The sequence below is a fragment of the Anarrhichthys ocellatus genome, unplaced genomic scaffold (genome assembly GCF_004355925.1).
Source record: "Anarrhichthys ocellatus isolate YVR2014 unplaced genomic scaffold, GSC_Weel_1.0 scaffold86, whole genome shotgun sequence".
NCBI lineage: Eukaryota > Metazoa > Chordata > Actinopteri > Perciformes > Anarhichadidae > Anarrhichthys > Anarrhichthys ocellatus.
Genome location: NW_022280116.1, coordinates 133343 through 149345, shown reverse-complemented (window position 1 = coordinate 149345; position 16003 = coordinate 133343). Strand labels below are relative to the sequence as shown.

At 41.8% G+C, this 16003-nt stretch overlaps 1 protein-coding gene across 1 annotated transcript; it reads right to left on the bottom strand.

The window, feature by feature from the left end:
* Positions 1-9265: 9265 nt before the first annotated feature.
* On the bottom strand, positions 9266-15255 carry asb1 (ankyrin repeat and SOCS box containing 1). The gene is made up of 5 exons (XM_031875098.1): positions 15028-15255; positions 14050-14188; positions 12811-13113; positions 11820-12202; positions 9266-10747 (listed from the first exon to the last, which is right to left on the bottom strand). Exons 1-5 carry the CDS (start codon positions 15122-15124, stop codon positions 10617-10619), a joined length of 1053 nt encoding a protein of 350 aa, XP_031730958.1. The 5' UTR covers positions 15125-15255; the 3' UTR covers positions 9266-10616.
* Between the last annotated feature and the right edge of the window lie 748 nt (positions 15256-16003).

Here is a 16003-nt window from a genome sequence, read left to right as displayed (position 1 = left end):
CTCTCCATTTTCTAATTATTGCTGCTGCACAGTCAGAAGCTCCTGAAGGCCTCATACAGGTACTTATGCCACTTTTCATTTGCACAACGGGGTGTATGTGTCAATTTTGAGTATTTAATTAAACACAAATGTATTCATACCTACATCATAAGCATAACATAAATTGAAAATAATTAAGTAATTTAACCAAATCTTTACTCAGGGCTCTACATTAGAAAAGGCCTTAGTATTTGGTAAGTCCTTGTCATTTCATTTCATTCATACATTAAGCCTTTGAGCATATTACCGACCAAACTGACCAAACTGCCACATCTGAATCTGTGGCCTCCGGGGCCCCTGAAAGTCTGTGGCCTTGGGGCAGTTGCCCAATATGCACAGTTGGTATGGGTCCTAGAGGGTTTAACTGTGTCGAGAGAGTACCTCTGTACCTCACTCGACAAACCTTTGGTCCTCTGTATTGTTGTATTTAGATTGTCTGTTCTGTCAAACTGCCCCCTAATGCACAGTAGAAAAAGTGCGTCACTGTCAGCTCCCCCACACCAAGAGATCAAGTGCTGTTGTTTTGCATCAGAGACATCTCCTCTCTCGGGGGAGCCAGGCCCCGTTTTCCATGCCCGCAGGTTCCAGCTCTAGTGTGGGGTTCCCAAGGCCTCAGGAAAACCCAGTTTACAACATTCCCACAGTGGTGACCACCGAAGAACTCTCTTCCTCTTCTCTCTTCTGCTGAACTGGGCTTTCTTTTTGCCCTTGTTGTTGTCAGGCAGCGGTTTGGGAAGCTGCCCAATGGTTCCTGGTTCATTTAGTGAAGGGGACAAGGAGGAGGGGGAAGAGGAGGAGACACACAGTACCCCTAACCCTACCATCCACAGCTCTACTGCTTTGTTCCCCATCCACGACATCCCCCTCCCCTCACATACTCACATACACACACACACACACACACACGCACACACACACACACACACACACTCACACTCTCCTAACTACGAGATCTTCTCAGTGGCGGAAAATCCTTCCCATGAGCGGTCCAGCTCTACGGAAGTAATTAAACATGGGTAGTTTGGTGTAATGGACATTGTCATGCTGTCATTAACTGATCCCAGGCTCACAAACTCAGATACACAACATAATGTTAGGAGCCTAAAAAGACTATTTATACCTAAATGTTCTGTTTTGACATGTAGCAGAGCAACAATCAGTCCCCAGATGAATCAGCTAGCAGATTCATCTCAGTATTTTAGGAGTGGAAGCGAACAGTCTTGTTTTATTGTTTCAGTGTTTAGATATTAAGATAAATCAGTGAAGACTGACATGAATGACATAATAGAAATAGCCCACTACCACAACTTATTCACATTAAACTCAAAGCACAGCTGAGGCTGGTAGGATGCTTTTAGTTGAGCTGATTTAGTCATAAACCAATGAGGCTACATAGTTACATTTTGACATGACGAAGCATCAGGGGATCACCAAACCTATGAGGGGAACTTGGACATCTGTACCAAATCCCATATTAAACCAATCAATAGTTGTCAGTCCGAACCGGGTGTAACAAGCACAATTTTCATCAAGCTCTCATTCCAGTAATTAGCTGATGATTCTTCATAAAGCCTAATTAGCAAAATCCTACACCTTATATGAAGTATTATATGATTAACAGGGCAGGGCCCTATTAACAGGGCAGCAAGAACAGAACCAGACAATCAGGTTCACAGTCCACTTCCTCCTTTCCCATCATCACTGCAAACTAATAATTGTTAATATCAGTTTATTGCAATCTGTCTTTTTTGGGGGTCAAAGATATCACTTAATCTTTCTACAGCTTCATTGTTCTTGAAAGTCAGACCATGTGAGAAAAGCTTTAGCATACATGCAACATGGATACTTCACTCAAATAGGAGGGAACTAATTAAGTATAAGAGCCAAGTAACTGTGACAGTAATTACAGAATGACTTACTGCCCTTGCCACATTTCACGACTAACGTCTCTTCTGGAAAACAGTCAAATTAAGCCTCATTAAGTCTGCTTAAATTAAAGCCCTCAGAGGGTAAGCCCCTAAGAGGGCTTTAATTAAAACTCACTTTTATAAGTAAAGATTTTTTTCAATATTTCCAACCATATACGCCTTAAATATATCAATAAAGCTGAAAGAATTCCCTGTGTGTACTGTGCTAGAGCACTGATTGAGTGGTTTATAGAGCAAAATGGCCTTAAAAGAGGAAAACTGCTTCCTAACTTGCAGTTGGGATCCAAATCTGTGGCATTACAGTTTGGCTCAAAATTGAAGTAGAGACAATCTTGCATTGGGATCACACTGGCCGCGATGCTAAACCAGGCTAGGTGCATAATGTGGCAGGGCCAATGGTCACTTCCCCACTTCCTATTTACTTACTTCCATCATATGCACATCTTTGAACTTAACCTTCATTTTGATGTCAACTACACATCTGTAAAGTTGAATGATTGCATTTTGTGGTCAAAATATCTGTCCACAGACATACCTACACAGATTCACAAGATGAAAACAATACCAGTCATTGTCTTAAGTGGTACAAATGTCGTAAAAAGTCATAGTATAATATGTCATACAAAATTCATAGTATAGTATGTCAAAAAAATGTCAATAAAAAGTCAAAGTATATGTCCTAAAAGAGTCATAGTATATATAGTGATCAGAATGCCATAAAAAGTCATAGTATAGCACAGTGGTTCTCAAACTTTTTCTGTCACGCCCCACTTTGGAGGAAGAAAAATGTTCATGCCCCACCGCCCACAAAAAATTGCTTATTGTGGCTGCAATTCACCTGTTTTGCACTGAATATCTTTTCAAGATAATAACAATAAACTGCAACCTGTGAAAAACTAAACAAAACAAGTTCAAATATTTGGCAACAAAGAGTTTTACTGAGTTTTACACTGCATATCTTTTCAAAACAACAATAACATGCAACCTGTGCAAAACTAAACAAAATGAGTGCAGATATGTGTCACACATACCAGGAGCATTTTATTTTAAATATGAGCTTTAAAATGTAGCATTCTAAAAGTAAAATAATAGCTGTGATTTAACGGCACGTGGGACTGTTGGGACTGTTAGTACACTGGCTGTGGTCATCACAGTGAACAGTGTGTACAGTGTGATGAGAGGACATGTGAGCCCTTGTTGCTGTAGTTTATCTCCTTGGAGCAGAGGCTGCATTTAGCATACCCTGTCTTATCAATGTATTTAAAACACTGTGACAGCGGGAAGCTGTACTCACATCTGTTTAGACCTCCACCTTTATCCAGGCCCAGCTCCACTCACAGCTCAGCCCTGCGTCAAGCTGCGCTACACAAACAGCCTCCTCTTCATTAAGCTCTTTGACCTCATCATCTCATCAGTATCATCCTCATTCTACTTTGAGTTAAAACAAACAACCTGCCAGCATTATCCGCCGTTGTTCGGGTTTAACGTTAACGAGTGACCGCGTGAACTGAACCAGAACACGGGGGGACTTCATGTTTCATCACGTTACGTTTTTTTTCCTCCTAAATCGTGATAATGACGAACGTTAACAGTCCACGAAGTCCCGCATGCAGTGGACGTTATCTTAACCCAGCAAGTCTGAACGGCAACGGAACATAAAGTAACTTTAACTGTAACGGAGGGAAAAAACGGTGTAGACATCTTAACGCTGATTGGCCAAGACTCAACACGTCACATCAGAGATGTTTTATTGTGAAGATCACGACATCACACCCCCCCCCCAAAAAAACCCCTCTACGGATCGACACGATTCATGTGGATGATATATTTTGATTCAAAACGGCGAATTTCGCCGAAAAGTGACTAGTTTGCAGGTATGAATAAAGTTCTTGAAATAAAAAAATTCTGCATTTCCCCCTGCGCCCCACCTGCAATACCGCCGCGCCCCACTAGAGGGTCGCGCCCCACAGTTTGAGAACCACTGGTATAGCATATCATTGAAATGAGACAAAAAGTCATAGTATAATATGGCGTAATGTTATAAAAAGGTATAGTATGTTGTAAAATCTCATAAAAAGTAATATTATAGTATGTAGTAAAATGTCATTAAAAGTCATTGTATAGTATGTCGTAACAATGTTATAAATAAAGTCATATTAGAAAATGTCATTAAAATGCTATAAAACAATCATAGTATAGTATGTCGCAAAATAATTCCATTCGAAGGTTACAGTATAAAACAATAAAAACGCCATAGTTAAGTGTATCATCAAAATGCCATCAAAAAAGTCATAGTAATGTATTGTATAGCATAGTATGCCATAAAAACATTTACAAGAATGTCATTAAAATGCCATGAAAAATGCAAAGTATATCATATCATAAAAATGACATAATAGGCATATAGTATTCTATTCTATTCTAGTATAATATGTTGTGAAAAATAGAATAGTATGCCATAAAACATGTGATATTTATGTATAACATTTCAAGCATAATATTTCATTAAAATGTAATAATTGTGGGGATGCTTATTCAGCAGCATTTCAACTATTGGTATCCCATTTATTTATTCTGTCCACTATCAAAACATTCAGCTCTTTGAGGACATCACTTCATTCAACTGTTTTCTAACTTTTATACTTGTATTTATACTTATGTTTACACTTACTGTATATTTAGCTTTTTACACATTTGTTTTACAATGCAACTCCAAATGAAAGAATCTTCAAATCCCCTTAAACCAATTCCACTTTCAACTTCCACTACATCTGCAAACGTTCAGCTACAGACACCATTTAAACTCTAAACGGATTACAAGACTTTGAACTATTTGACTATTGAACATTCCCTAATGTTTCTTTCGATAATCTCTTGGAAAAGTTCCCTGAAATTTGTATCGAGAACTTCTCGGAACATTCCCTGAAGGTTCTTTAGATAACAAACATTCCCTGAAGGTTCTTTAGAAAACAAACGTTCCCTGAAGGTTCTTTAGATAACAAACGTTCCCTAAAGGTTCTTTAGAAAACAAACGTTCCCTGAAGGTTCTTGAGATAACAAACGTTCCCTAAAGGTTCTTGAGATAACAAACGTTCCCTAAAGGTTCTTTAGAAAACAAACGTTCCCTGAAGGTTCTTTAGATAACAAACGTTCCCTAAAGTTTCTTTAGAAAACAAACGTTCCCTGAAGGTTCTTTAGAAAACAAACGTTCCCTGAAGGTTCTTTAGAAAACAAACGTTCCCTGAAGGTTCTTTAGAAAACAAACATTCCCTGAAGGTTCTTTAGAAAACAAAACGTTCCCTGAAGGTTCTTTAGAAAACAGACACTCCCTGAAGGTTCTTTAGAAAACAAACGTTCCCTGAAGGTTCTTTAGATAACCTGTATGAAACATTCAACTGAAGGTTCTTTAGATAACCTCCAGGAATAGAATGCCATTAAACTCATCGTATGCCATACAGTATCATTTCATGGCATATCATAAAATGTCATTAAAAAGTCATAGTTTAGTATGTCATAAAAAACATCATAATAGAGTATTTCATACAAATATCACTAAAAAGTCATAGTATTGTATGTTGTTAAATTGCCATGAAAGGTCATAGTATGTCACAATGCCATTAGAAAGTCATGGCATAGTATGTTCTAAAAAATAAAAATAAATACCATGTCCATTTATTCCACATACTGGCACACCGAACACTAGTAAGGATCGTTTGAAGGACTCGACTTGGAAGGACCTGTCCTACCAGGAAGCATCCTTGACTTTGAGAAACACCCACAGACTCGCAAGGTGAAAATAATACCAGCGTCACGGCTGGTAAAAATTATCAATATTTCATGCTTCGTCATCTACACCCAACCATTCCTGTTCAATTAATTTGACACAAGCTGAAACGGGGTGGTATTCTTGGACGAAAAACTTAGTTGAATGTTTGTATGTTTGGACGAATTCCACTGTGCTTGCTGTAGGGTGACAAATGAGAAAAGGGAGAAAAAAGGAGCTTGAACTCGATAAATCTTGAATAGCACTGGCTCAGAATACCTGTGTCCGTGTGTGTGGTAAACACTCAGTGATGTGGTCATTGGAGGAAACCGAGAGTTCCGAAAAGCCTGAGGAATGAGATCATTCGAATTAAAGCACGTGGCAATTACCAAATGGTAACAGGCTACTCAGCAGTGCAAGTGCAGGAGAGCAGGCCGCCTGACAACAAGGCAGACACAAAGTGATCTGTGGTGGAACTACTTAACAATTTACAGTGAACAGAGCAAACACGAGTTTTGATCGAAATAAACATGACTTTTACTCTCCTTTACACAAACAGGGTCTATATTTTGTTCACCAAAAACCATAACCGCACACACACACACACACAAACACCATGCAGAATTTTATATGAAAACATCAGATCCATAGAAACAACCTTTAATCCAAAAGATGTGGTTGCCTCATGAAGCGATCTGCACTGCACTAAACATCCTTTTCCATGCTGGTGCCCACTTTAAGCAGAACACTGCGGTGATATTAGCAGAGGCTGTTGAGATTTTGATTGCAGCTTGCGGCGCAAATAAAGCTTGGAATGAACCACACCATTCAGCTTTTCTGGGCGGCCAGGGATTTCTTGGAGAAATAAACCTTTTACCATCTTCGTTTCCCCTTTGTTGCAAAAGTGTGACAAAAGGAAGTGACTTAAGTGTTTAAATATTGCTAACACTGATCATGATTTGAGGTTTTCATGCGCAAAGCAGCCAATAAAACATAATCTCCTGATGTTTAGCATTCAGCTGGAGTGAGTCTGTCATCTGCAGGGTGCCTTCCTAACTAAATGGTGACATAAAATAAATTTGACTTGAAAGAAAAGTCTCTTGCAATGGAAACTCCCCACAGGAAGATAGTGGTTTACCAAACTGTCCAATCTCTTCACTCTGCGAAGGGGTTGATTCTATGCGTGTGTGTGTGTGTATGTGTGTGTGCGTGTGCGCGTGTGTGTGTTCTGTTAATGAAAGACTTGCTTAAATGAGTTCTGAAAGGATGAGGCTCTTGAGGACACATGCTCAGGTCCACGGCTGAATACTCTGAAGCAAACTCAGAAGAGGCGGATAGAGAGAAAAGAAGAAGAGGTAAAAGAAAGAACGAGAGAGACGGAGCTCAGAGATGGGAAAGAAAGAGAAATGAGAAGAGACAGAGTGAGGGCAGGAGACGTTAAGAGGTCTGCCACACTTGAAAGGAAGACAGTGCCATCTAGAGACCTCATGTGACAGTTGTGAATTTTTTAATGCACAGGCAAACCTGTCACTTTCAAGCATGGATATTGTTATTCACGAATAAAATAATGATTAAGTTACATTAATTTGTCTCATAGAGAATTGAACTGTCCCATGAAAGCCTAACTGCTTTTTACAGAATGATTCTTTGAGAAATGAATGATTCTTTGAAACATGTTTGCAGAAAATCTTTAGTCCCGCCCCAAGGCTTTTTCAGAGCGTGACCCTGTCCGTCTTCTCGAGTCTTTACAGGAACTTTATTGGATTGACAGCCCTCTCCTCCCTCGGCCCATGGGCCCCCTGCTGCTTCCACTCGTGGTTCCCAGGCTCTGTATCTTCCACGGGGCCAGTTGGGTTTTCACCAAATTGTGGTTCTCGCAAACTTCATAACAACTTGGCTCATTTATCAGCTTCACAACGATAAAAAAGTCACTATCCAGAGCTCTGTCACACTTGTATTGTACTGTATAACTCTCTCTGGAGGATGTCACAAGTTACGAGACAACAGGTAAAATTAGGCAAGAACAAGACAGAGACAGAGATTGGTTGAGTGATCAATTTAGTGTGCAATATATTACAGCTGTTAATTAACATGGTCGAACAAAATGCCTTATTAACTTTTATTGTCACATCTATGAAATTTGAGCTCTGCATTTAAACCATCCGAAGCATTCAGGATCAGTGGGCTGGTGTAAAGCACCAAGGGAGGAACTTGGGGTTTGATGTCTCTCTCAAGGACATTTCGACAGGAGGAGAAGGGTATCGAACCGCTAACCACTCCTGATCAAAAGACAACCCGCTCTGACTACCGTGCCACAGCCGGGTGTCTCTTCATCTTAAGATATTTGGTTTGAATAAAGAACATCTCTTCTTCAATATCCACAGAGGGGCAGTCTGCTCACCTTGACAGTTTCTGTTGTATTTGACCTTCATCACTTAACTATCCCTGGACATGAGCCTGTAAAAAGGATACATTATGTACTTGAGATGGGGGGAATTTCCCTCAAGAAATGATTAACTATTAGTGTGCTGAAGCTTTGCTGCATAAAAAACAAAACATCTGCGGGTTGTGTTGAACTATATATTGAGAGAGGGGAGATTTTCTTCCACTAGATTTAACCTAATTTATCCTCCAGAGATTCTGTCCATGACACCGACTCATATTTTGGACTAGAACAGAGCTTGTGACGGGTTGCGAGGAAACGAGAATGAATCGTTTTTTGCTAACAGAACAGGAAGCTTGCAAAGTGATCCTACTTTTCGTTTCTGCTTTCTCGCGTCCGTGGAAGCCCTCCCATGTAGTTTTAGACAGTAAAAACAAACAGGAGAGAATATAGAAGTAATCTACATGTACTGTATGCAAACAGAAATGAGGCACACAAAGCAAAATGGACTGAAATTTTATGTTGACCAGGAACAAGGTTTGAGAAACGACACAAAGCCATACAGCTGCATCTCAATGAATTACAATATCATCGAAAAGTTAATTTATTTCAGTAATTCAATTCAAAAAGTGAAACTCATATATTATGTAGATTCATTACACACAGGGTGATATATTTCAAGCGTTTATTTCTTTGAATTTTGATGATTATGGCTTACAGCTAATGAAAACCCCAAATTCAGTATCTCAGACAATTAGAATATTACATAAGACCAATTAAAAAAGGATTTTTAATACAGAAATGTTGGCCTACTGAAAATGATGTCCATGTACAGTATACAGTATGTACTCAATACTTGGTCGGGGCTCCTTTTGCATGAATTACTGCATCAATGCGGCGTGGCACGGAGGCGATGAGCCTGTGGCCCTGCTGAGGTGTTATCAAAGCAACCTGGGCTTCCATAGCGGCCTTCAGCTCGACTGCATTGTTGGGTCTGGTGTCTCTCATCTTCCTCTTGACAATACCCCATGCTTATGTAATATTCTAATTGTCTAAGATACTGAATTTGGGGTTTTCATTAGCTGTAAGCCATAATCATCAAAATTCAAAGAAATAAACGCTTGAAATATATCACCCTGTGTGTAATGAATCTACATAATATATGAGTTTCACTTTTTGAATTGAATTACTGAAATAAATTAACTTTTCGATGATTTTCATAATTGAGATGCACCTATATGTGCAACAAATACGCTCAGAAGCCAATAGGTGCAACAGACTCACAGAGAAGGCAGCTTTCTGGGCAATAAATACAAAGTTGATCTATTCATCATGAATAAGTTTCATTCACAGAAAGAGTTTTGTTAAATATGACTCAACAGGGCAGGTTTGTACATGATAGTAACATGTACATGAGCTATTAGACCCCAAATGCAGACTTTTCTCCTCAAAAGAAGCAGAATATGAATCTAATCTATAGAACACTTCTTTATCCTTGTACTTCACACTGGTGATCACTTATAATACAAGTGATCTACAGTGTAAACTTAAATACGCAATTTAGAGCATTTCTGTTGCCTCTCAACGGCTCTCAACATGGCGATGGCTGTGCCGGCAGCTTGCAGCTAACAGTGCAAAAGAGGGGAAAAGTGTTCACTGTTTACCTGGGGGTGGTGCCGGGGGGTGGGTGCTATGCATCCGAAACAAGCCGCTGTATGAGAGCAGTGCAGAGCGGCGGCAGTGGGCTAGCCAGTGGGGCACGCTCAAGTGACATCTCATGTCTAACGGCCGGCTCGGCGATGTCATTAAAGCAAGGAGAAGCTTGGATAAGAACACACTCAGAGGGAGGGCGACTTCACTCTCTGCTCAGGTAAACATTACTCCACTATATCTTTACATAGATACTAGTTGTTTGTTGCTGTATCAATGCTCTGGATATCCAATGGAAAACCTTTAAGAATGCAGGGTTGCTGCATATTCTTCCATTCACTCTGGCTGAGAGTTGGTGAAAGACCTGAAATCCAAGTTTACATAAAACAGGTAAATGAGCAATTCAATGAGCTGGATGTGGGTAGTGTGTTTTTCCTTTTGAATGGAATATTTAATACATGGCATGCTAACTCATAGCTTCTCACAAAATGACATGCTCACAATGGCTTTTAAGCTGAAAAGTGCTACTTGAAGCAGGACCAGAACATATCCGGTGATTGAGGAAGTCACAAGTCAAACACTTAGGATACACGAATAGCTTCCACAAGCCAGGACTTACTAAGGCTTCTCTGATAAGTTCAGAGGCATTTCAATAAATTAGTATAATAACAGGAAGATAGGACTATTATTTAATTATTATTTCATTTTGAAAAATAATATTATGAACTGTCTAGCTTAGCAATTAGAATACAGGGATCACAAAATCTCCTATTTGTGTTGTGATATTCTGGGAGTTTTTTTTTTCCAAGGTTTTGGGTCAGAAGAGCTCTGTAGAAGAAGGGAAGGATGGTTGTCAGTTGTGGTGAAGCAGAAAGTTCTTGATGGGTTGTGGCAGCGGTAACGAGGGTATGTGATTTAGGCGATTTTTGGCCATCGCTTTGCGGATCCTGATGCGACACAGGTTTGTCAGCCTGCAAGGGCATCCTGAGAAGACACAAAGCAGAGGTGGATCTCCTTAGCAGCTGCAGCAGAACCACACTACAGGTTTAGGTAAACCCTAATAACATGGTACAGACCAGTTTATCTAATATATGCAAATTAACCTTTTTATGAGCATTTGTTTTTGGGAGGGGGGGCATTTTTGCTTTTATTTTACAGATGTCAGTGTAAAAAATGGGGGAACTGAGAAAGAGAGGGGTGTGGCATGCAACACAGGTCCCAAGGCCAGATTCAAATCTGGGACGTTGTTGTTATATAGCGTGCGATGTAACCAATCAGCTCCACTAAATCTGAATCTTTTCACGTGTTTCTTTGACAGCCATGTTGTTAGTTATGTCAGCCGTTGCTTTTGTTGTCAGAGCTGTGAACAAATGGTGAGACATAATGTATGAAATGCATTAAGGGGTACCTGTGGCATGTAAAGGAAGTTATGTTTCTGAGTTTATGTATATTATAACCAAATAGCATTACACTGGAAAGGTTTTCCAGTCCTACTTTGAACAACCTGTGCCGATTTGCCATATGGACCTTTTACACAGCAGCCATTTATATTTAAGAAAAGCACATGTGTCACTGATAGCATAAATGATGGCTCGGCTCTATTCAAGTGTCTCAACAGTATGAGCCAGCATGCACAATTCTTGGGGAATTTCGATTGCCTCTCAATGGCTTTCAACATGTCGACGGCAAGCTGGCGGCTCATAGCTAACGGTGCTAATGGTGCTAACAGCACTGACAGTGCAAACTACGGCGACGATGTTATCAGCTGTTACCGCAGCATGAGAGCAGTGAAAAGCAGCGGCCTCGAGCCAACCAGTGGGGCACCCTCACGTGCACTAACATGCACTAAAAGCACACACTGCCAGACCTGCGTCTACTTTAGAACGTCAAAATGTCTTATCAGAAAAGGACCAATGGTGCATGTCAATTAAACCACAGTTGCAACACAAGCTATTTAATTACTAGAAGGCTGTGGATTGGCAGTTTTCAGGTGTAAATGTTTAGCAGTGCTTGGCTCAGCGAGGTCGTTTGCTCTTTATTCACAGATGTTACTCACTCCTCGCCTCCAGGAAGACCCGCAGCGCCTCCGGATCCACCTTCCTCCGATTGGGAGCCTCCAGCTCCAATCCGTCCCAGGGCACGAAAGCCGGGTCGGCCCCGTGGTCCAGCAGCAGGTGGACGAAGGCCACCTCACATCCGTGTCGCAGCACGGCATCCAGCAGGCAGGAGGCCAGGCCGCGGGACAGAGCCTCTTGGCAGACGGGCCCCGTGTAGTTGAAGTCAGGCTGAGCGCTGGCCTGGAGCAGCAGCCGGAAGCAATGGAGGTGGTGGTAGGCCGCGCTGATGTAGAGAGGACACACCACCAGGGTGTTGAGGGTGCGAGCGCTTAAGAGGAGCCGGGGACCCAGCTGGTGGTCCATGTTTACATCAGCTTTGAACCTGGACGGAGGGAACCATGAACACGGTTTAACTTTTTTTTTTAAACCTTCATGCCCTCTGAAGAAAGTACACGTATAGGTTGATTGCAAAGAAAATCGTCTTGAAATAAAACATTTTGAGAAGGCATTCTTTACTATAGATGTATGGTCCAAATTTAGCCAATATATTGTGCAAACAAGGTATGTGTCTACATCAAAACGTTGAGGGTCAAATTGAGTTTCAATCCGCTCAGAATGTTTCTTCTCATTAAATATTTATGTGTCCATGTGACTGCTGTCCCACGTGGGTGATTGGTGGGACCCCCAGCGTGCGATTGTTTTTGCGCATTCTGGGAAAGTTTAAAGACGTAAAATAACCAAACTGCTGCCTGAAGCAATGGAACATATTGCATCACACAGCCAGTAGTAAATCAAAACGCTGACCTCTAGATAATCCACTGCCTAAACAAAAGATAAAACTAATACTGTAAAAAGAAATAAAATAAAATAAAATAACGAGGAGGCTCAAAGATGGACTAGTTTGGCATGGAGAGCACCACCAGTAGTGGGAGAGGAGAGAAAACAAAGGAAGGACAAGTGACAATACTTACGATCCTCTCCTGCCCTCACCTGATGAGCTCCTGCAGTACGTCCATCCTTCCCACCCGCGCGGCGTGGTACAGCGGAGTGCTGCGATGGTGGCGACTTCCGTTGGGGTCGGCTCCGGCCTCGAGGAGGATCCGGACACAGTCCAGGTGACCGTTCACCACAGCTACGTAGAGGGCCGTCTGACCTTTCACGTCGACCAGGTCCACCACGGCGCCCTGGGCGATCAGATAGGCCACACAGGTGGCGTGTCCTGCCGTAGAGGCGATCCGCAGAGGGGTGCAGGGCAGACAGCCACAGCACCAAACAGACTTCTCATTGATGCGCCTAGCACCAAAGGGAGAGAAGGGAGTCGTTATTGGTCTTAACCCGAGATGCAACACGTTGGATTTGTCATGCTTGCACTTACGTGAAGTTTTATTTTTTATTTTTTTTAAATAATAGCAGGCCAATGACCGTAACACCACATTAAAAACAACAAACTTAGCAAAGTCTTAAAAATATCATTGCTGTGTGGTCATCACAAATTAAATATTTACCACAGCTACCTGCTAAAATGAACTACTTTCAACACCACTGCCCCGGGGGCAAGTTGGGTAAGGCGGGGCAGGGAGAACCCAATGAAGGAAAAAAAAAAAGAAAGTGTTTTATTGAAATAACAGCATGTTGTAAACCCTGTGGAATAGAGATGAACTGTCCTAAGCCAGTAATAATGGGTTGGCTGGGTGTGGAGTACGAGTGCTGCATACAACCGCTGTGGGATTGGGGTTAAACGAGTGCTGACCGCTCTAAGATGGTCCCGCCTGGCTCTGATATTGTGAGCATGTACACGTTTCAGCACCTGTATGGATGCTCTCTCTATGCCAGAGAAGTATTACAGCCCCACCGTGGCCACCAACAATAAACCACGACGCACACATTGAGGAAAAGGATGCGTTTGGTTGTAGCACCGTAAGGGCAATGAGGATGAAAGCTCCCAGCGTGCGGGCGTGTGTTATGCAGAGACTGTTTTGTGGCAGAGACGTGTGAGGGCATATTCTGTACGCCATGTGCTTCTCTCGGGCCGTCACTCAACAAACCTACCGAACAAACCCACACAGCACCACAAACCACTTAGTGCCACACATGAGCACTCTGGACAGAAGCTGCCATTTCTGCAGAAAGACAGAGCACGCAGCGCGACGGTTGAAACAAACAAAACAAAATACGTCTATGTCAACAGAATCGTATTAGATTCATATCACAACCATCACTCCCTCCCACCGTCTGAAGCTGTCTTCCTGCAGCAGGTTCCTTAGGGTGTCCAGATCTCCGACGTAGGCCGCATTGTGCAGCCGCATGTCATCCTGCTCCAGGGGTTTGTCGCAGAACTGCTCCTGGAGCCATTCCTTCAGGTTACGGCCTGGGGAGGACACACAGGTAAGAAACTGCTGAACTGTGGCTTGTTGTGCAACCAGCGGAAACGCCAAAGCACTAATGCGCTGACGATTAGTCATCTTTTAATACTTATTCATGCTGAATGACTGATGAGCATATCCCTGGTACACAACCAAAACAAAACTGTTTTACAGATCTGTCGATTAAGTCAACTAATTGATTAATCGACAAAATCGTACGAGTGTTAGTCTACTAACAATTTCTTTGGTCGAGGACAGCCTTAGTGTTTGATGTTTCAGACTGTACAGGATATTGTGAAAATACACCAATCAAGTATTTGAGAATCATGCATTTGACAGTGCTTTTCTCACTGCATATTAATTGGTTGCATAACTGCATAACAAGTGTCCCTGATGAATGTGGAAAGAATCAGTCATTTTGTTGTATAGTGACTCCCTGAAACCCTCATGGACAGCTGGCGGTCCCTGGGCTCATATTGTGGGACCCACAAACAAGACAAGATCGTCCACAGTAACAAAAACACCATAGAACTACATCAAGACCTCTCTGAAACAAAACAAGCTGCCTAATATAATGAATGCAGGGCTATGGTGTTAAATTGCATTTTATTGTGCACTTGTTGAATATATGCATAAGAGCTCTAATGGTCCGAATGCGTCCATTACAACTCTGTGACGACATTGGGCCACACCTAATTAAAAAGGGAGTCAACCTCAATAACAACACCTCTGTGTCACTGTTACTGAAGTCTTCCTGTTGTTGTCTACTGCCGTCCTGCACGTGGAGGATGCACACAGCACCCCTCGAGAGGACCGATGAATCATTGGGCACATTCATGGGTACCTGCTGCTGTGGCGCTGGGCAGATCGGAGACAGTGATGAGCGGGGGGAAACTGATACTGGGCGGGTCGTCAACATCAGCCTCCGGACCGTCGGCCATGCTCCCGAAATGTCACTGGAACTGGCGCTTCTTCAGGCAGGAGATCGAGACCGCTTCCCCAAAACACGGTTATAACAAACAAACAAGAGAGTCAGATAAGACACATAACGTGACTTGTGTTGATGACGGAGTCTTGCCTGCGTAACTTCCTGACTGCGCTCAGCTGAGCGGATTTAAAGGGGAAACGTCGCTTTAAATGCCCGACCCTGAAACTGTTCAACACCTTATAAAAAGTAGACAAATGGTGTCAAATATAAACAATTCAAAAATGATTATGTAAAGAAATACTTTCCAATGATACATAAAAAGGAAACAAATATTGCATGAAACACTAATGTCAATGTAAAAAAATGAGGTTCTTTAAATCCCAAATTCGGAAGAAAAAACTAATTTAGTTGGTCTGAAACAAGTATAATTTAAATATACAGAGTCTAAGATATTGGAATCGGCCAATGAATGACCTCTTGTTAGTTTTTTGATGTTGTAAAAATGTAATACAGGACATGTCCTCAGCATCATCAATATCCTTAAAGTAACAGTTTGTAGCTTTTAGGGGGATCTATTGGCAGAAATGCAATATAATATTAATACGTCTGTTCCCTTTAGTGTATAATCACCTTCAGATAACAATCGTTGTGCTTTTGTTGCCTTAGAATGAGCGCTTTATATCTACAAACAGCAGGTCCTCTTCACGGAGCCAGCCGCCGGGTTTTCTCAGTTGCTTATGACCTGCAACCTCACCGCCACATGCCTCCAAATCCTACACACTGCACCTTTAATAGAATGGCGTGGCTGATCTTTGGTAATGACAACTGCTATGAATCAAGCCCACCTCCCTGTACCGAAAGAAATACCGGATCCATGGAAAGGAGTTTAGCC